Genomic DNA, 22,273 nt, shown 5'->3' on the forward strand with positions numbered 1-22,273 from the left:
GACAGGATGAACTTTAAAAGGAATCAGAAAAGGCTTCATGCAAGTGAAAAAGGAAGAACCATGCAAAAAATTGCGTTTGCCGGGAGTCGAACCCGGGTCTATTGCTTGGAAGGCAATTATCCTAACCGTTGGACTACAAACGCTATTTGACAGTTATTAATCAAAGTTTTAATGTTCAAAGCTAAGCACAACGTGTGACACTATTAATCATTGTCAGGCAATTATCTATGGTGCCTAACAAAAAGACGGTGGAAGCGATTAATGGATCATAACTTCATAAGGATCGTTGCACAATCATTTTCTAGCATAAAACTAATTAATCAAGAACCTCTCACTGTCATGACATTCATGCATAGATTGACGCCTATCTCAAAGGGAAAGGAAGTAAATGTATCACACTCTATCTCAAGCTGCAAAACAACGACCCCAATGGAAACAGCGGCCATCGACCCATGTACTCGACGTCGATCGTCGACCTGCACTGCACACTGATCTGCTTTGCTTGGTTGCATTCATGTCGGCTCACAGTTCATCAGCCTACGATGCATGAGCTTCCTGATCATGGACTCTGCCTGCCTCTGCTAATTCCGGTGACCACGTAGTACAACGAACAGGAGTCTACTTGACTTGTAGTAGTAGTGCTGCGCATTCAAGGTTCAGTAGTTGAGGTGGCCATTTCAGCACCAGCCATCACATCTCCATTAGCCCATACGCTGCAAAGCAATCTATCATCATGGGCCATGAATCTATAATCATGGACCATGATCTATGAACAAAGTGGTAGTTACGTACTAGTAGTACTGTATTAATGCACCGCCGAGTTGTACGCACTTACGAGGGGAGAGAACAAAAATGTGATGTCATGTTTAATTCGTCTACATCTTGGTCGCCGTCTGATCTCCTCGTGATCTGAAAAAAAAAAGCTGGTGATCAGGATTGGATCACATGCTACCTACCAACAGAACAAAGGTTCAGCACAGGAACGGACCCCCACAAGAGAGGCCCTGATCGAATTCTGAAACAGGGGAACAGTTATGTTCAGTACCATGTTATTACTGTTGCAGCACGAGCTCCTTCGATCCCCAAATGTACTTACTTATGTACTATACATGTGTGCTCAGCTTGCGTGCCCACACTGAACTGGTAGAATCAGATCTCCAAAACTTGTAGTCTAGTGTAATGGACAGACCAAATCTGAGTAGCAAACCTTTGATGAAACCAGTTGTTTCTTGCTCGTACTACCTCCTTTCGGTGATTGAACTGCCAGGACCACCACGGCGCTCGTCCAGGATAATTGAACTGCCGCGCTTCTGCTGCGACCCTGCATGAAAAAGCAAAATGTTTTGCACTGAATCAGTAATTACGGTGAGTTGTACCGTGGAAACTTTAACTGCAGACTTAACACTAATTAAGTTCAGATTTTTAGTTTCAGATTTCCATAACATAGCCAGGAAGAGCATCCACAAGATCAGCTCTTTGGTGTAGTAGTAACAGATTTAATCATTTTTCTAGGAACACATGGAAGACTTTGCATATAATTGAATTAATTTTCTCAAGGAGAGAATAGGAGGAAAAAAAACATGGAGAAGTCATAAAAACAATCGAGTTCTTTGTTCAAGCCACCCGTCAGATTGCCAAGGGATCATGATAGCCTGGAGGATTTGAATTTCATATCCCAAGTGCCAGACGCAAATGTAGAAGAGAGCAGAAATTAAACAAGATGTGTGGGATGCAAGGAACAAGGCTAGCTAAGACACAATGATTTAATCATGGACAACAAGCATTCTGTTGAATTCCCTGGGCAACTGCTCCCAGGACAGACTCAATTAAGTTGCAAGGAAATGTAGTTGAGATCTGGATAGGAATGGCATGGTTCATGTCAATTATTGATCAGTTCCTTCATTTTAGTGTATCCGTGGAGTAGTATGCAAGTTGCAGCCGCAGCAAGCCATCAACAGTAGATGAGAATAAGGTGGTTCGAACTGTGACATTCTTGTGAGGACAAATTTCAAAATCAGGCCACACAGTTTCTCAAGCAATTTGATTATACGCATTAATTTAGCTGTCCATCTCCTCTTACGCTGTGTTTAGATCCAAAGTTTGGATCCAAACTTCAGTCCTTTTCCATCACATCAACCTGTCATACACACACAACTTTTCAGTCACATCATCTCCAATTTCAACCAAAATCCAAACTTTGCGCTGAACTAAACACAGCCTTATTCACTGTATGCAAATCCCATCAAGCATATATAGGACGGGGATTCAGATCAGCTGCAGTACAACTATACTGCAGATACAGCCTGCCAATACTGCAGACACAGCCTGCCACAGAATCACTGTCCATGGCCACTGTATATATAGGATGACTTCCAACAACCCAACAAGTAAATGAAGACATATATGTGAGCTCTAAAAAAAAATTGAATTAGTTGTGCTAATATGTTTACTTGATTATATTAACAACTGATAGTCATTACATAAGCAACAAAAGGTGGCTGAGACATACTTACAGTGATCACCAAAGAGATGATTATACTATATATCAGAGCTGTCACGCAGTGATGCAAATAATCCAGTGGTTTCATCCAGCTGCGTCTCACCTCAGAGCTATGGTCAGAAATCAAATTAACATAATCTTGATCTATGTGTCAGTTAATACTTCCCCAGGATATAAGTTGTGCACATCCTAAAAGGATTCGTGCGGCCTATTATGTACCATCGAAGGATCCAAACAAGCATCAATGATACTAGAGGTGTTAACTGCTGATCCTTGCTGCAGACGAAAAAAAGAATAGATTAGTCTCAGAAATACTTTCTGAGGCTATAGAGAATTGAGAGTCACCAACCACAACATGCAAAGAAGACCAGTATGACACCATGAATCAGTGTGACAACATTGACCAAAAGCCATAGACGTGGTTGACGGATGTGGTCAACATTACCCCATTGTTGTCATTGCACCGACTCTACCATGAAATCTGACAAAGACACCAACTGTGGAAAAGAACCGTGCAATCAGCTGATCAATTTCTCCCATCTGACACTACTTGTCAATGCACCAAGTATGGAAAGTGGAAACAGAACTAAAGGCACTCACATATGCACAGTAATGACAATCACTGTTCCCATGCAAAGGGAGATATGAGTTTATTTCTCATATTTACCATTTTTTGTTCTGTCCTTTGGGGTGTGGAAGGATCTTCTGTAGGCATGCTCAAACTTAAACAGTGAACCAACAGCCATTTGTGGACGACTATCTCACCAAAAATCTGAACAAGAACATGATCCTACTTTGAAGTGGTGAAACCTATATGGGTCTCTCAGCACAATTTCCCTATTAAAAACCATGCTAACCAGCTTAAATACCAGATGACAGTCTGAACAGACTCTGAGATTCTTGAATATTCTTACTGTAGATCCTTCTGGGACAACGATAAGGCCATATGCCAACGCGAGTTTCTCACTATGGTTCCAAAGGTTTTGCTCCTTCTGCTCTTCATCTGTGTCATGCAGTGCAGATGATGTGTCAGCAATATAACCTACTTCCCTGAGTTTCAGCAACATTTCATCTAACTTTGCGTAGATCTTCTCTGCATGCTTATGACCCCGGTCACCAATACCAAAGGTGCTTACTTCATTCTTCAGCTTAAGCCAACTGCAAGCTGGTCTTTTGTTTATATTGATGGTTTTCATGTGACTTCGTAATTTGTCAACATCCACCCATCTTGCATTTGTAGCATATAAGTTTGACAGAAGAACATAAGCTGAATCATCGAATGGATCCAATTCAAGAAGCTTTTTGGCGGCTTTCCTCCCAATTTCAAGATTTTTGTGGGTTCTACTAGAGGACAACAAACTCCGCCATATCAGATCATTTGGTAAGACTGGCATTTCTTCAATAAATCTCTCTGCCTCTGCAAACCGACCTAAGCGTCCGAGAAGATCCACTATGCATACACAATGTTTTATTCCAGGGGAAACACCAAAGGAAGAAGCCATAGAGTTATAATAATCTATACCCTTGTCTACTAGACCAGCATGACTACAAGCTGAGAGTAGAGCAACAAACGTTACATAGTCTGGCTTTCTACCCATTGTAACCATTTGCTTAAATGTTTCCTCAGCTTCCTTGAAATACCCATATTTTGCATAACCAGATATCAGCGTATTCCAGCATTGTTGAGGTCGAATGGCTTGGTCAGGAACCATTTGCAACATTTCATCCATCTTTCCACATTTCCCATACATATCCATTGCAGCATTAACAACGTATGAGTCTGAATCCAGCCCAGATTTCATACCAAGACCATGTAGCTGCATGCCTTCTTCTAATGATGCAAGGCTTGCACAGGATGACAGACATTCAGCTAGGCAAACACGACCAAGTTTGTTTCCAGCATGCTGCATATCAATGAAGAGCTTTAGAGCTTCCTCTCCATGGCCAAGTTGGACATTCGCTGCTATTATGGCATTCCATGAAACAATGTTTTTGTTGGTGATACTATTGAATATATTAGTGCTTGACTCTAAATTGCCACATTTTGCATACATTGTGATTAGAGAGTTAGCAACATACTCATCTGACAAAAATCCAGTGCGTATTATGTATGCATGTAAGGGCCTTCCATAATTATGCAGATCATTTGAAGATGTGAAAGAACCATGGATATTTATCATTGTAATGTAATTTGGCTTTATCCCTGCACTTCTCATCGAAGAAAATACTTGCATTGCCTTTGTACCATCCTCAAGTACTGCGTAGCCACCAATAAGTACATTGTAGCTGACAACATCATGAGTCGGCATCGACTGAAAAACTTTCTCAGCATCTTCCATAGAATTGCATTTCCCATACATCGTGATGAGAGAATTACCAACCAGTAGATTTCTCTGAAGACTCAACTGCAATACGATGGCATGAACCATTTTGCCATCTATCAAGGCTCCTGGACTTGAACATGCTCCTAGAGCACTGGAAAATGTCAGGTGATTTGGGAATTCATTTGTATGAAATAACTGACCTAGTGTCTTCAACGCGTCGGTGCTATTACAGTTCTGCACATAGGATGAAATCATAGTGTTCCATGATATTAGGTCCCTTCTACTCATGTTCCAGAACAGAAACTCAGCATCACTCAATTTTCCAGCAGCAGAGTACATATTAACCAGAGCATTAATTACTGTTACTGATGAATCCAGACTACTCCTGAGACACAGGGAATGAATTCCACTTCCATGGCTGAAATGATCTGAGGAGGCACAGACAGACATCAAGCTGCACAGGGTTGTTGCATCAGGCCTTAATCCATGATGACGCATATCTGAAAACACCAGAAAACATTTGCTGCAGATTCCTTGATGTGAGTACATCGATATCATCGCGTTCCATGAAATAGTATCATGTTCCTCCATTCGATCAAAGAGCTTCTCGGCATCCTGCACCCTTCCCAAGTTGCCAAACATGGTAATCAACGAATTCGCTACAGAGACCTGGTTTTGGAGTCCAGAGACAATGACATGGGAAGCAACCTGAAGCCCAGGCACCTCATTCTCGAGCGATCCACACAAGCTGACCACCGTCGCGAATGCGTTTGCATTGCACGGGACCCCTTCCCTCCTCATCTGACGGTAAGCTCTCAGTGTCTCTTCCAGGTAACCATTGGATGACAATGCCACCATCAGCGCTGTCCACGACACGACATTCCTCTCGGGCATCTCCCAGAACAACCTCTGTGCATCGGACACGATCCCACGGGAGCCATACAGGTGCAGGAGCGCCGTGCCGATGTAGACGTTGCCCATGAGCCCGGCACTGTGGGTGAGCGCGTGGATGGCGGCGCCGCACGCGATGCCCTCGTCCCGGCCCCGGCGCTCGCACGCGGTGACGAGGCTGGCGAGCGCGAACCCGCTGAGCGGGACGCCACGCTCCCGCATGCCGCGGAGCAGCTCGAAGGCCGCGCCGTCGCGGCCGCACCGGACGGAGCCGGAGACGGCGGTGTACCAGGACGACGGGGTCCGGTCGGGCATTTCGTCGAACAGGTGGAGCGCGGCGGCGGCGGCACCCCGTTGGCGGAAGTAAAAGGCGAGGAGGGTGTTGCGGTGGAAGGCGCTGAGCGGGAGCGCGAAGCGGACGGCGAGACCGTGGATGGCGCGGGCGAGGAGGGGGTGGTCGCCGAGGCGGGAGAAGCCGGCGCGCGGGAACTCCGCGACGGCCGGGTGCGGGTGGTCGGCGAGCAGGGCGAGAGTAGATGGAGCGCATTGTTGCGTGGAGGCGGTAGTGGATGCGCGGTGGGAGGAGGAGGCGGCGGCGGCGAGGAGCGGCCGCGGCGGCGGCCGGTGGAAGCGACGGCGGTGGATGGCCGGCGGCCGGGTGCGGCGAGGAAGGAGAGGGAGAAACAGCATCCAGGCTTCACGGCGGCGAATTCGCGGCCTCTTTGGCCCATCAAATAAGTAGAATACTGGGTAGGAATAGCCCAAAAGAATTTGGATCCATAAAGGCCCATGAGTATTTGGGCCGAAAGATAAAATTAGGTTTGGGCCCATAGTCTCGTCGGGTGGGTAAACCGCTGCGACTGCGACCCTCGCCGTCGCCGGAGAAGAATGGGTGGGCGGAGCGGAGGAATAGAGGCGATTCCCACCACAATCTCCGGCAATAGCTACATGGATTTTTCTAGCAGGTTAGTACTACCGCTCGTTCCCTCACTCTTCAGTGAGATTCCAAAGGTAATTTCCAGATTTATTAAGGGAACCAGTATTATAATGTTCTCTTATCCTCTTTTTGTTAAGAAAAGATTTTTTTTCTTTGCTTTGTTGGCTCCAACTCGGGTCTCCTAAAAGTCTTCTCGGTGCTTAACTTGGCCAATTATAGTGGAGTTTTCTCCTAAACCTTCGGTTGTTCCCCTTCCCCTACCTAATAATTGGAGCAAAGCTTCAACCATGGCAGATCCAGTGACCATCGGTGCTGCAGTAGGTTGGGGCATGAAAGCGGCAGGCTGGATCATCTCACCCATCATCTCAAATCTGATGAAGGAAGGCTTCTCCTACCTTGGCTTTGACACATCGAAGAAGCTGGGACAGCTTGAGATCAAAGTTTTGGAGCTAGAGCTGATGCTAGGACTGGAGGCAGCTCAGATTTATCCTCACAGGAATCGCTTGGAGCCATTGTTGAAGAACCTTAGATCTGCTTACTATGAAGCTGAAGACATCTTGGATGATGTTGAGTATCACCGTCTAAAGGGGCAGGTCCAATCTCATCCTTGTCACAGGAATTGGGTGCACAAGATACGGTCTGCTCTGCCCAGCTGCTCCTTCATGAAAAACCAGGTTCCTTACTTTGTTTCTTCTATTTTGTCTACCATCTACGTTATTATTATCAACTCATGGAATAGTGCCAGTAAGTTTTTTTTGATAATGGATGAAAATCCGGACTCAATGTATGGCCGTGAATCGACATAATATCTAGACTTGTAATTAACTCAAAATATGGCAGCTAGGATGTTTTTTGGTTGAGTCCCAACTGCTCACCAATTTGTTTTTAATAATAGCGTGAGATTTTGGATCTATTTAGTTATTTGGGTGTTTGCCACATATTTTAATACCACAATATATTTTGTTTTGCAGGAGAATGGTAACATGTCAGATGAGGCTCCCTCTGGTATTTCAAGAAAGAAATTGAAGAAAAGCCTAGAGAAGATAGAAAACATTATCAATGAAGCCCACAGAATTTTGCCACTTTTGAGCTTGCCAAACCAAGGTAATGTTAACAAGAGACAAATTGTGCATGCCAATTCACGCAGCCCAGTCACCACTGCAACTCCTCCACCGGTAGTAATTGGCCGAGAAAAGGACTGTGACAACATCATATCTATGCTTCATGAGCATGTAAGTAATGTTCAACCAGGATCATCCAACAGTGTTTTATGCTATTCTATAATTGGTATTTACGGCATCGCCGGGTCTGGGAAATCTACCCTTGCACAGCTTGTTTGTGCCAGTGAGAAAAAGGACAAACAAGAGAAGAAGGATGGTCATTTCGACCTTATTATGTGGGTTCATGTTTCTCAGAATTTTAGTGTGGATACCATTCTTACTGAGATGCTAGAGGCAGCTACAGGGAAGAAATGTGATCGCTTCAATAATCTTGACACTCTCGAACAGAAGCTGGAGGAGGCATTGAGTGGAAAACGGTTCCTGCTCGTACTAGATGATATCTGGTACCACAACAGTGAGAATCAGCATGAGCAACAGAAGATATTGACTCCATTGAGGGTTGGGAAGCCAGGAAGCAAGGTCTTAGTAACTAGTCGAACTGAATATGCATTGTTAGCTCTGGGTGCACTGAAATGTATTCCAATATCTGACTTGGATGACAACGTGTTCCTCAAATTATTCCTGCATTATGCACTTCCATTGGTAAACATGGATGAACGAGATCAAAGGAAATTAGAAGTGATAGGGGCTAACATTGCAAAAAAGCTTAGGCGTTCACCTCTAGCAGCCAGAACAGTGGGAGGACAATTGCAAATAAGACCAAATGTTGACTTCTGGAGAGATGCCTGTAATCGAGACCTTTTGAATGAGACAATGGGAGCTTTGTGGTGGAGCTACCAACATCTTGATGAGCAGGTCAGACGATGCTTTTCTTACTGCAGTATTTTCCCTCGAAGACATCAACTGAAACGCGACGAGTTAGTTAACTTGTGGGTGGCAGAAGGGTTTATTAGCACTACTGATACAGGAGAGGAGGAAGCTGCTGCTCAGCAATACTTCGGTGAATTAGTATCATCCTCATTTCTGAACAAGCATATGGGAGAATATTCCAGTGAAAAAAATGTTTACTTTACAGTTCATGATCTACTGCATGATTTAGCAGAGAAGGTTGCAGGAAGTGATTGCTTTAGAATTCAGCAAGATTGGGCAGGAGTATTTCCTAGAAACGTTCGCCATCTTTTTATTGAGGCTTATGACGAAACAATAATTACTGAAAGAATTTTAGAAATGGAAAATCTACGTACTCTGGTTATTCATTGTATCAGTAGAGACATGATGGATCATGAAACAGTATATGAAAGTATATTCATGAAGTTGAGGAAATTGCGGGTACTGAAAGTACAATCCGACGCACTCTGGCGACAATACACGGGATTTTCAGTACTATCATTGCCAGCATCTATTAAAAAATTAAAACATCTACGGTATTTTGGTTATCAGTCAGGCTACGTTTACAAATTGGTCTTACCAAGCACGATCAGCACACTTCACCATTTTCAGGTGCTAGATTTTGGTAACTGCATGGAGTTGGTATTTTCCTCAGAAGAAGATTTGAGTAAACTTAACAGCCTGCGGCACGTAATCGTATCCCCACTTTTCCCTTTGAGCATTCGTCACCTTGGCAGGCTGACGTCGCTCCAGACGATGCCACCTATCAAAGTAGAGAGGGGGGAGGGGTACGAGTTACAGCAGCTGAGGCGACTAAATAAGCTTCGAGGCAGGCTGGAGATCCAGGGTCTTGAAAATGTTGAGAGCAAGGAGGCAGCTGCTGAAGCCAATCTTGGTGCCAAGGAATGCCTCCAACAACTAGTGCTGGTATGGGAGGATGACAACGAGAGCTGCAGCCCTGATGTCCAAGAAGAGGTACTTGAGGGCCTCTGCCCACCCATGGAGCTTGAATCGTTGGAAATCAAGGGTTACCAGGGCTCAAGGTATCCTAGTTGGCTGGTGGTTCAGCAGAATTGTGGCCCCAATTACCTACACGAACTTCGTCTCTCTGGCTGCAGCCGAATGGGATCCATTCCTGCACTCACTCATCTTTGTTCGCTTACCATTTTCAATTGCAGCTGGGACTCCTTACCAGATGATATGGAGCGCCTTACGTCAATCAAGAACCTGACGTTAAGTCATTGCTATAATATCTTGTTGCTTCCAACGCTGCCCAAATCTCTTGAATTGCTTAGAGTTGATGGCTGCAGCACCGAGCTCACGAGCTCGTGTCGAACAACTGGCCATCCAAATTGGCACAAGATCAAGCACATTCCACGCAAATATATGTAAGTGCCTGTTTTACTCCATTTCCTTATTTTTTTCAATCTTGAAAATTATGCTTCTGTTATTAGCCTGTCTTTAATGTTACTTGTGTTACTTAATCAGTTGGTGAGCCTGTCAAATGGGTAAAGTGGTGCAAAACGTACACAATGAGAACATGATGTTAAGTGAGATCCGTAAGCCAAAATAGCATCGGTATGGCCAGATTGTATTAATGCTTGCTATTTGTTGCTTGTCTTAATATAACTAACATTGTGGCCCACGCATCTACGTGGCTAGATTTAATATTATATAACAGATTTAACTTAGACGCTTTACAATATCCTTCAAACATGTGTTAACACGATAATTTGAAAGCTAAAGATTATATTTAGATGTAAATAGATGATAATGCATAATAAATAATTTAATTTAATTTAATAATAATATGGTATATAGAAATTTTCCTCTAAACGATGTTTCTGGCAATTCTGCTTGTAGTACTTGTAGTACCATTTACTTCTTTATAGTCATGTTTTTCTTTTGCTGGCATATGCAACTCGAAATTACCGATCAAAGTACTCCTTAATTATTATGCCTTCTATTTTTAAAAAAGAGAAACTTTGTTAGTTCACCAGTTTGGACTAGTTCAATGCCTCATATTAAATTTTCGTATTCATAAGAGAATATAATTAGCTACATCATTACCAACTATCATGTGCATGGTAACCCCTAAAATGTTACTACCTCCATTTTTAATAGATAACACCGTTGACTTCTGTGATGACGTTTGATTGTTCATCTTATTCAAAAAATTTCGTACAAATATGCAAAAATATTAATCATACCTAAAGTTCAACAAATTGAAGGATTTACTTAATTTTTTTTAATAAGACGATTGATCAAACTTTATATCGAAAGCCAACGGTGTCATCTATTAAAAAATTAAGGGAGTATTACATAAGAACATGTGACATTTCCCTTTAATGACATAGAGACTTAATTAAACAAACCATCATTATTATTGAAGGCATTAACAAATAAAAAGCATAAATGGTGACTGAAACATAATATAGGTTTTCTCTAAGAAATGGAAATTAAACTAATACAAAACTTGACCCGCGCGCCGGGGGGGGGGGGGGGGCACAGCCCCCCGGGCATCATGTGTAGAGAAAACCCCCCAAAACCCTTGCCCCACCCTTACACAGCAGCACCGTAGCCCGTGATCCTTAGACCTATGCTTTGGCGTGGGACAAATGAGGGGATTTTTTTAACCATAGCCTAGAATTCGCTCCCACGGGGAGTCGAACCTAGAACCTGAGGAGTGCTACTAGAGCCACCTAACCAACTCAGCTTTAGGCCCATTCATAAAATAGAGTTATATAAAGATTGCGTCATAAGTAAAGGTTGTGTAAAGATAGGATATTACAGAAATAGGAAAATTAGCTTAAATCAGACTATACAATACTCTACATTTATTAAGTATTAATCAGCTTAAGCTATTGGAGGTTCACATATGTATGCATAGTGCCTTGCCTCCTTGTCCATTACTATCCCTTAGCTCGATAATTATATTTGGTAGATTCTTGGTTAGTGAGATACTCCGTGTATATATATATATATATATATATATATATATATATATATAATTGCCAAACTGGCGTGATTAACACCTATCTCACAACAGAGGCAGAGGTCACCTAGTGGACCTAAACTTGCAGCCATCCTCTGAAATAGCGTGAGATTTTGGTTCTGTTTAGTTATTTGGGTATTTGCCACATTTTTTAATATCACAATATAGATAGATCTCTTATGTTATTTTGTTTTGCAGGGGAATGGTAACATGTCAGATGAGGCTCCCTCTTGTATTTCAAAGAAGAAATTGAAGAAAAGTCTAGAGAAGATATAAAACATGAGCAATTTATGGTCCTTGAGGAGGTACCATGAGATACCACTTTTTCTATTGTAAATTTGATACCTTTTGGTAACTAGGTACTATGAGGTACTAAACTTTACACTAAATTTTTAATACCTCATGGTACCTCTTCAAAGACTATAAAATTACTCATAAAACATTATCAATAAAGCGCACAGAATTCTGCCACTTTTGAGCTTGCCAACCAAGGCAGTGTTAACAACAGACAAATTGTCCATGCCAATTCACGTAGCTCAGTCACCACTGCAACTCCTCCACCCGTAGTAATTGGCCGAGAAAATGATCGTGACAACATCATAGCTATGCTTCATGAGGATGCAAGTAATGTTCAACTAGGATCATCCAACGGTTCTTTATGCTATTCTATAATTGGTATTCATGGCATCGCCGGTTCTGGGAAATCTACCCTTGCACAGCTTGTTTGTGCCAGTGAGAAAAAGGACAAGAAAGAGAAGAAGGATGGCCATTTCGACCTTATTATGTGGGTTCATGTTTCTCAGAATTTCAGTGTGGATGCCATTCTTGCTGAGATGCTTGAGGCGGCTACGGGGAAGAAATGCGGTCACTTCAATAATCGTGACACCCTCCAACAGAACCTGGAGGAGGCATTAGATGGAAAACGGTTCCTGCTCGTACTAGATGATATCTGGTACTACAACGGTGAGAATCAGCAGGAGCTAGAGAAGATAATAACTCCATTTGCGGTTGGGATGGCAGGAAGCAAGATCCTAGTAACTAGTCGAACTGAATATGCATAGCTCTAGGTGCACTGAAATGTATTGAATATCTGACTTAGATGAGAATGTATTCCTTAAATTATTCATGCACTATGCACTTCCAGTGGCAAACATAGATCAACGGAAATTTGAAGAGATTGGGGCTGACATTGCAAAAATGCTTAGGAGATCACCTCTAGCTGCCAGAACAGTGGGAGGACAACTACGTATAAGACCAAGCATTGACTTCTGGAGAGATACTCGTAATCGAGGCTTTTCTGATGAGACAATGGGAGCTCTGTGGTGGAGCTACCGACAACTTGATGAACAAGTCAGACAATGCTTTTCTTACTGCAGTATTTTCCCCAGGAGACATCTGTTTAAACGTGATGAGTTAGTTACTGTGGCAGAAGGGTTTATCAGGACTACCAATAAAGGAGATGATCTGGAAGCTGTTGGTCGGCAGTACTTTGATGAGTTAGTATCATCCTCATTTCTGATGAAACAAACTGGATTGTTTGGTTCGAAGGATTACTTTACAGTTCATGACCTGCTTCACGATTTAGCTAAGAATATCGCCGGAAGTGATTGTTTTACAATTCAGAGAGGATGGACAGGAGATCTTCCTCCAGATGTTCGCCATCTTTTTATTGAGGCATATGATGACAAAATGATTACTGAGAGGATACTGGAAATGGGAAGTTTACGCACTCTGATCATTTGTGTGAACAATACAGAAATGATGGCAGAAGAAACGGTATTTGAGACTATATTCACCGGGATGAGAAAATTGCGTGTCCTGAGGGTAGAACATTTCAGAGCCGGGATGGAAAATAAGTTATCATTCCCAAAATCTATTGACAAATTAAAACATCTACGCTATTTTGGTTTTCTGACAGGCTGTCATTTCCAACAAATCTTTCCAAGCGCAATTACCAAGCTTTACCATTTGCAGGTGCTTGATTTCGGTTCATGTGGAGAGATAGTATTTTCCTCCAAAGAAGATCTGAGTAAACTCGTCAACTTGCGGCACTTAATCAGCCCTCAACTTTTGAGCATTCAAAACTGTGACAGGCTATCTTCACTGCAAACGATACCAACTCTCACATTAGAATGGAAGGAAGTCAGGTACGGGTTACGGCAGCTGAAGCACCTAAATAATCTTCGAGGCAAGCTAATTCATATCGAGGGTCTTAGATATGTTGAAGGCAAGAATGCAGCTGTTGTAGCCAATCTTGCAGCCAAGGAACGCCTCAAAGAACTGGTACTCCATTGGTCTGACATGTTTAATCGGTGCCCGGTTGATGTTCAAGAAGAGGTACTTGAGGGCCTTTGCCCGCCCACGGAGCTTGAAATACTGGAAATAAACTGTTACCATGGTTCAAGGTATCCTAGTTGGCTGGTGGATCAGCAGAATAATGGCCCCAAATACCTGGACAGAGTCACGTTCGTTAGGTCCAGCCCATTGGGATCTATTCCTGAACGTTTCACTCATCTTCGTTCGCTCAGGATGCGCAAGTGCAGTTGGGACTCTATCTCTACCAGATAATATGGGGGACCTCACCTCACTTAAGGAATTGGTATTGGAGGAATGCGATCAAATCAAGTTGCTTCCAGCGCTTCCCCTGTCTCTTGAGACATTTCTGGTTGCCTTCTGTAATCAAGAGTTCATGAATTCGTGTCGAACAACTGAGCATCCAAATTGGCAAAGGATCAAACACATCAAAAACAAACTCATGTAAACCCTCTGCCCCTCCGTTTCCCATTTTCTGTTTGAAAAATACTGCATCCGTGATTAGTAGACTGTTACTAACGCTGCATATATTTGTTAACCAGTCGGCGATAAGCCTGTCAAAAGGACAAAAGGCTCGGATCATGCGGTACCTGCACGTCAGCAGGAGCGCAATCAAGGGAACATTAAGCAAGGCGGTGATCCGTAAGCCAAAATAACAATGGCATGGCTAGATTGTGATCTATGCTTGGATTTGTTGCAAAGTTTAGCCTTTATACTGTTTATCATATGTTCCTTGCGTTGGTCAGGCGCAAGGCCAGGTCTGTCGGTGCAGAGACTGTTGAGTATGTTAAGTGTCATCATGCACGGCGTGTAAGAAGAGAAAAGGCTAAATATATATCCGTGTCATCAGCGCGGTTTTGGCAGCACAAAACATATATACGTTCGCGTGAGTCGCTGAATAATTGAAACTTTTTTTTTTTGTGATTTATGAGTATAGAGTGCTTTATTAGCATATCGTAAATAATGTCAAGGCTGCAAGCTGATGAAAAAACCATCCAATTGTTTGATGAACCTATGAAAATAATGTTGGTTGTAATGCTTCTTAATTCAAAGCCCACGCATATGCGCGGACATCTAATTTCATGTTGCATGAAATATTATTACCTTGCACGTGAATGTTTGTATAAGCTTGACTATTCCTGATTCTATTCTCAACCTGATTTTTGTCAATAATTTGTGACTATTTTGAATGCTAATTACCCTTTTGCAACACATACATACTATACTAAAATTACTTACAACCATGAAATCTTGAATTATAGGAAAGTATTATGTCGCAACAACGGAGTTGGTCCCTGTAAACTATCATCTGAACTATATTTTTTTCTAATACATATCAAATCTTCATTTTGGAGTTCATTCATTTTTTTAAGAAGAGTTACTGAACTTCAAAAAAAAAAGTTCAAATTGTTTCTACAATTTAATTATATTGGGCTTTGGATTCAACAAAATTTGATTAAATTTATCCAAATTCTTGTCGTCCTTTCTATTTCTTTGGAAATAATAGAGATCTTCTATCGATCATCATTGAAATACTTTTGATCTCTAAAATTTGGGATGTAAACATAACTATGTGAGCGTACAACTCGGTATAGGGTAAATGCATCCTTTCTAAAATTTTGCCTCCAATATTGTGCCAAAATTATTATAGCAATAGATATAGTGTGTTTTACTTCCTCTGTTGTCTCTTGCTCGTTGTTTTGGATATCAACACAGTATGTTCCATCATTACTTTTTTTAACTATATATTTCAAAAATTAAAAAAAATATAACTACGTAAAAGTACTTTTCATGACAAATATATCAATATCATTTTATTAATATAATCATAGTTTTTTATTAATTAATATTTGGAGGACTACAGGTTTAGTGTCTTCATTGCTAAAAACCTATAGTTTTGTGATAATGGAGACACTAAATTTATAGTTTTGTGATAAATGAAGACACTAAATATATAGTTCTGTGATAAACGAATACACTAAATCTATAGTTTTGTGAAACAAGTTCTTAAATCCGTAGTTTTGTGATAGATTGTACAAAGAATCCGCAGTTTTGTGATAAACGGACACACTAAATCTGTAGTTTTGTGAAACAAGCTCTTAAATCTATAGTTTCGTGATAAATTATGCAAAATACCTGTAGTTTTGTGAAATTTACTCTTGTTTTAAATAAATGACCATGTTTATTTGCGGAAAAAATACGAATTACCTTTCGACTATTGGCTGAGTACGAATTACCCCCAAAACACGAAAACCGGATTTCCGGATGAACCTCCCCCCCTCCCACAAGCAGCTTTCCAAGTGGTTTTGGTTTATGTGGCAGTTCAGTCAGCAATTTTTTAATTAAAAAAATGATAGGCCCACCTGTCAGATATCTCTCCACTCCCTCTTTCCCTCTCCCCACCCTCTCTCTCTCAAATGCCGGCAGTTGCGGCTCGAGCACCGACGACAACGGACGGCTCCATCGCCTCGACGAGCCGTGCGACGGTGGCTGTGGGCGCTTCCTCCGCCTCCCGAGCTCCGCCCGCCGCCATCCTCGGCTCGCTCTGCCGTCGTCTCGAGCGCCGGCGCCTGGCGAGCGCCCTCTCCGCTGCCCCGAGCTCCGCTTGCCGCCGTCCCCTACACCGCCGACTCCACCCACCGTCGTCCCGACCTCTTCCCGCTGCCGTCCCAAGCTTCGTGGCCCCCTTCATCGCCCCGAGCTCTACCCACCATCCTTGAGGTGAGGGAGGGAGAAGAGAGTGGATTTAGAGAGAGATAGAGAGGTGAGGGAAAAAGAGAGAGTGCAGGAGACTGACAGGTGGGGCCAGCTGGCTTAAAAAAAATTACTGATTGGACTGCCATGTGGACCAAAACCGCTTGCAAAACTGCTCGGTCAGGGGGGGTCATCCGGTATCGATAGTTGAGAGTGAAAAACGTCCGGTTTTCGTGTTTAGGGGGGTAATTCATACTCATCAAATAGTTAGGGGGTAATTCGTATTTTTTCCCATATATTACAACAATGGAGTATTGTTTGATAAGATTGGTGCAGTGACTGACATGCATGGTACCATAAATGAGGAGCCGGAGCATATAGCAGCATGGATTTCACGGCGGCGGCGGTGGTGCATGAGGGCTCAAGTCCGGATGTCGAAGCTAAGAGGAGTTTCGACTTGGGGGACTTTGTCGGCGTTTCATTTTTGGGTTAATTGGATCCATCATCCATACCAATGTAATTTTGCCATATTAGAAAAATACCAATACTATTCACGAAATCTGTTGGGTGCCACTAGAACTTTGTAAAATTGGATTCATACCACCACCGTCACATTTTCCATCCATCACTGTCACACTCTAGTGTGGGACCCACACGTCAGCTCTATTCTCTTCCTCCATCCCTAGCCTTTAGAAGCTGACAAGTGGGACCCAAATGTTAGACTTATCATCTTCCCCAACTTTGCCGACGACAGTAGAGCGATGAGACAGCAGTGGTGGTTGTGTCGGCGGCGACGGAAGGGGTCGATGCTGAGGCTCGCCACCGCCGCCGAGACGAGGAGCAGCCGCGCCAGTGCTCTGTAGCTGTTCGCTGCCCCGATCTGGTTACTGCTGGTCGGCTGCTCCGATCTGGTTGCTGCTGCTTGCCGTTGGGGTTTCCACTGCTACTGAGTGCACCGCCGCTGAGGCTGCTGCTGCAGCTCGACGCCGTCGGGAAGCCAGCCACGTGCGGGGGCGTCGTCGCCGGCAAGCCCCAACGCTATCGTCTCCACCACTGCTGCAGCATCACGCTCGAGCTCGAGTGCATCGTCGCCGAGGCTGCTGCTGCTGTTCCTCGCCAACCTGCTCCGATCTCGTCGCGACGTCGTCGAGAAGCCAGCCGCGCGCGAGGGCATCATCGCCGGTGAGCCCCAACGCCATCCCCTCCACCACTATCACCGCACCCCATGATAGCCGGGTCCGGGAGGACGAGCTCGAACCTGTACCCGAGGCTGTCACCGGCGGCGACCCCTGCTACTGCTGCTGCACGCCGGCCACGCCCGCCGCAGAGAGATAGGGAAGGGAGAAGAGAGGGGATGGAGGAAGAGGATGGAGCTGGCGTGTGGGTCCCACACTGGAGTGTGACAGCGATGGATGGAAAATGTGACGGCGATGGCATGTATCCAATTTTACAAAGTTCCAGTAGCACCTAGCAGATTTCGCAAATAGTAGTGACATTTTTCTAATATGGCAAAATTGCAATGGCATGGATCCAATTAACCCTTGATTTTTATACCTGTAGTTCAATTTATATAATTTTTATAAATTTTCTAAATATAAAAGAAATTAAAGTATAAATGGATCAAATGGTATTAGGCTAGGATTTTTTTAGTGATCTCAGGACCATCGGTACCATCCCTAGATCCGCCTTTGGCCACCCACGGTCTGGAGCTCGAAATACGGCAAATCAGCGGTTACAACAGCTCAAGTATCCTAGTTGGCTGTGGTTTAGCATAATGGGCCCATGTCCCTGTACTTGATACTACCTTCAATTTTTAATGAATGATGCCATTGATTTGTAATGTGATATTTAACTTTTATCTTACTAAAAGAATTATACAAATATTATTTATTTTATTGTAACTAGCTTGTTTTATCATCCAAAAAATTATAACCTTAACTTACATGTTTACATATTTGTCCCTTATATAAATTTTTAATAAAAATAATGATCAAACGTTAAAAAAAAATCAACAACTCCTAAAGGTGGTTATGGGACTTGGGACTGCCAGATCTGACGATGGCAGTCCTTGGTGGTGAGTGTCGTGGCGATGGGTCCTTGGTTGACTCGGTGACGACAACTTTGGCTTTGGGGTCAAGAACGATGATTCGAGGCATCCAAGCGAGCTTGTTGAGGTGCGCAGGCTACGGATCTAGCGGATTTGGTAGATTTTTTTCTTTCTTTTCTTTTGCTGAAAAATCATCTTTACTGACGGTCGGCTTAAGCTAGTCACTTGCCAGGGACAGATCAGCATGGGGGCGGCAGGGTCTCGAGCCCCACTACTGACGTGAAAACTATGAAAGCTCCTACGAAGACCCCACTAAAATATATTACCATATATAGATGGGAAAGGAGACTATAACTCTATCTAATTTGCTCAGACCTCGCTGCTATTTTTTTTAAATCCGCCACTGTCACAAACATCAAACTTCGGACGCTGCAATAATTAAGCTCGTAGATTTTCAGCCTTTGATCGCAGGCGGGACACCTAACCGCCTGTAAAAACTCATTTTTGACTGCTCGCGATTTGTGATTTCGTAGTATTAACATGGAATATTGGAAATGCATGTCTGTAATCAAATATGATGTGGATCTACCTACGCTAAGACCCCTTGTTTTCAGCAACTCCAATATGCAATTTACTCGTTTTCCGTTAAAATGTTTTTCAAACTATTAAATGGTGTGTCTTGTGCAAAATATTCTATCCTTACATTGGTGGAGAAATAATCTTTGCTGGGTCGACCCAAAACCAAAATATTCTCGGTTCCAAAAAGAACCAGGACTAGATCTTTAGTCTCGGTTGAAAACCCTACCGCCATTCTATGATCATTAGTCCCGGTTGGTAGTCCCGGTTCATCCCCTGTCAGATGTATGTCAGGGGGCGAAGAATATTTAGTCCCGGTTGGAGAACACCATTTAGTCAAAATTGAACGTGTAGTATATAATCCCTATCACTTATCCTCACCTCCGCAATCGCAACTCACACAGATCGAATCTCTCCCCCTTCTCCTCCTCCTCTCCTCTCCTATAGATCAGATCTATCCACTCTTCCTCATCCCCTCTCCTCCACCTCCTCTCCTTCCTCCTCCTCCCCTTCCCATCCGGTGGGCTGCGCCCAGCGGCGGGCAGGCGGCCGTGGCAAGCGACGCAACAGCTTTGTTTTTTTTATAACGATTCACTAAGATGTATAAATATGTGATTTATTTGATTTGTCATGTATTTGATTTGTGTGTAATTTTTAGGATTTGTGATGTATTTGATTTGTGTGTATAAGTAACTTTAAGATTTGTGATGTGGATTTGGTGATGTGAATTTGGGATGATTTGGGGTTTGATTTGGGGATTTGCATGCCACACTTGATTCCGGAGAAAATAAAATCCAAAAAAAAAGAAAAAGTGACCATCTGTACTGTCGCTATTATCTCTTTACTCCCGGTTAGTAACTGGAACCAGGATCGGTTGGTGTTACCAACCGGGACTAAAGATCATCTTTAGTCCCGGTTATTTCAACCGGGATCTTTAGTCCCGGATTGCTACTCCCGGTTGGAAAACCGGGACTAAAGGGGTTATCAATGCTACTCCCGGTTGGAAAACCGGGACTAGAGGGGTTATCAACCGGGAGTAAAAAGGGTTCTCCACCAGTGTTATAATGATTAATATTTAATTAATTACTTCCTCCAGTTTCAAATTAATTGACGCTTGGAGCTTGGACCCTTTGGATGATAAAACTTGACGTTTTAGCCTCCATGTGATTAATTTAGACTGATTTACCCCTGCATGGCTGCATGCATGCATGCATCGAGTCCTGCACAAAACAGCAAGAAGATGCTTTGGGACTAGCAGGCAGCCACTAGGTTAAGAGGATGTGCTTGTTAGATGTGCCATTCTAATGTATTTAATATGGATAAAACAGGAATATGTACCCTAACTTAACCATTTCTTGCTATGTGAGATCCTGTGTTGAAAACATCAATTAATTTAAAACCGAAGGGATTATTCAAAATAAAAGCTCTCTAACTTCTAAATCGAACGCAGCCAATCGTCAGTAATTTTCACTTACGTACGAATGGGCAAATTGGCAAATTTATCGATCCGATCAGCCGCCCGGTGAGGAGGAGCCATTGCGCCCATAGATTCGACTGGTGGTGAAGTCGACATGATCGACGACGACCCTGGTCATCGTAGAAAATGTAGAAAATATAATGTCAGATCTAGGAACGAGCACAACCGGCGAACAGTACCATGTGAATGGTGACAAGCATCTTCGTCCTGCTTAATTATGTACTAGTCCTTAAGTCCTTTTTACATCTAGATTACCTAATTAATCATGGTGTGGATGCGTGCAGCTAGCTAGATCGGCATCTCCTGCGAATCATGCATCTGAATGATGAATCTCAGTTGATGCTGCCTAATTTTGTACTGTGTACATCTATATATATTGCCAGTCTGGTGTGGATCTGAGCTAAATAAACATTTTGAACACCAAATTGGCAAAGTGGAGACATAATTTTTCTGGCCAGCCGACCGCGAACTGAATCAATGGTGTGAAAATTAAATACATTTTTACTTCTCAAGGAAAACGTAATTGGATGAAAATATAATGCTTCATATCTAGAAATTTAATTTCAGTATAATACATACACATTTTGTGGAAAACACGTTAATTCACACCATATAAAATCAGGATTTATATTGGTCGCAGGAAGAGCATGATGCTTCAAGCGATACCTCTCTCAATCCCTATTTTGCGGTCCCATTATTCCTTTTGACCTCATAATCTCTAGTTAACAAAAAATATAAGAACATCGATCCTTTACATTGTGCAGCTTTAATTCGGCTTGCTCCGAGGCCTAGAGCCCCTTGATCACGATCGTTCCGGAGGGCCCTGACATCTTTAGCTTGAGGTAGTTGTGGTGGGTAACTGTTTCGATCTTGTTACGGGTGCCCTTGCCGAAGATGTCATTGTAGTGGTACGGAGTATCAACGACGTTGAATGTGACGAGTTCTTCGCTCTTGTTTTCGTTGGTGCTGAAGGATACTCGAAGCTGAACTTGACCCAACACATGGACGGATTCGCCGCCGAAGCCCAGGAGTGGTATAGTGGCGTGCGAAAGCGCTAGCGTGGGCAAACCTATTCTCATGTAGGCATCAGTAGAGATGATGTTCGCTGAGCTTCCTCCATCTACCAAAATGTGGCGAACCTCGCAACCGGCCACTATGGCCGAAATGACGAGTGGGTCTTGATGAGGGAAGTGTACTCCTTCAGAGTTCGCTGGTCTGAATAGCATAAGCTTCGTTGGGGTTCCCCACGGACAGCGCCAGTTGTTGTCGTGAGACGAACATGTCTGCTGAAGGGCGGGCTTCACTATGTAAGTGGAAAAATAAAACAACAGAATTGTATTTGTTTCTTTAAAACTGGATCACGTATTACATCCCCTTGGGTTCTCAACTCTAAGGTTTTGGTATACAAGTGAGTTTACATGAATACCCTCGTGAAAGGGATATTTACATGGGTAATACAGAACTAGACTACATGGCCCATGGGCCCAACTATCCTTTCTTCGTGGCATTA

The 22,273-nt window shown here is 43.1% G+C and overlaps 3 protein-coding genes and 1 non-coding gene across 19 annotated transcripts; 2 read left to right on the plus strand and 2 right to left on the minus strand.

The window, feature by feature from the left end:
* Positions 1-71: 71 nt before the first annotated feature.
* Positions 72-143, minus strand: TRNAG-UCC (transfer RNA glycine (anticodon UCC)). The gene has a single exon. It is a non-coding gene; the product is annotated as a tRNA-Gly (tRNA).
* A 58-nt stretch (positions 144-201) lies between these two features.
* Positions 202-6,406, minus strand: LOC127755167 (pentatricopeptide repeat-containing protein At3g24000, mitochondrial). Of its 14 annotated transcripts, none has more exons than XM_052280827.1 (3): positions 3,168-6,406; positions 1,046-2,776; positions 202-909 (listed from the first exon to the last, which is right to left on the minus strand). In XM_052280827.1, exon 1 carries the CDS (start codon positions 6,403-6,405, stop codon positions 3,262-3,264), a length of 3,144 nt encoding a protein of 1,047 aa, XP_052136787.1. In that variant the 5' UTR covers position 6,406; the 3' UTR covers positions 202-909; positions 1,046-2,776; positions 3,168-3,261. The 14 variants fall into 14 exon arrangements, with proteins under 14 accessions (XP_052136787.1, XP_052136776.1, XP_052136773.1 ...); XM_052280816.1 differs by having other exon boundaries at positions 1,046-2,997; positions 3,101-6,406; XM_052280813.1 differs by having other exon boundaries at positions 2,850-6,406.
* Positions 6,407-6,549: 143 nt separating this feature from the next.
* On the plus strand, positions 6,550-12,205 carry LOC127754764 (putative disease resistance protein RGA3). Of its 3 annotated transcripts, none has more exons than XM_052280338.1 (4): positions 6,550-6,680; positions 6,947-7,326; positions 7,624-10,049; positions 11,855-12,205. In XM_052280338.1, exons 2-4 carry the CDS (start codon positions 6,982-6,984, stop codon positions 11,907-11,909), a joined length of 2,826 nt encoding a protein of 941 aa, XP_052136298.1. In that variant the 5' UTR covers positions 6,550-6,680; positions 6,947-6,981; the 3' UTR covers positions 11,910-12,205. The 3 variants fall into 3 exon arrangements, with proteins under 3 accessions (XP_052136298.1, XP_052136297.1, XP_052136296.1); XM_052280337.1 differs by having other exon boundaries at positions 6,566-6,680; positions 6,841-7,326; XM_052280336.1 differs by having other exon boundaries at positions 6,566-7,326.
* Positions 12,021-15,142, plus strand: LOC127755868 (putative disease resistance RPP13-like protein 1). The gene is given in 4 exon segments (XM_052281488.1): positions 12,021-12,025; positions 12,111-12,713; positions 12,715-14,413; positions 14,512-15,142. Coding segments are annotated over 3 exon segments (2,118 nt in total). The 3' UTR covers positions 14,225-14,413; positions 14,512-15,142.
* Positions 15,143-22,273: the final 7,131 nt, after the last annotated feature.

Source organism: Oryza glaberrima, chromosome 11, assembly GCF_000147395.1.
Source record: "Oryza glaberrima chromosome 11, OglaRS2, whole genome shotgun sequence".
Taxonomy (NCBI): Eukaryota; Viridiplantae; Streptophyta; class Magnoliopsida; order Poales; family Poaceae; genus Oryza; species Oryza glaberrima.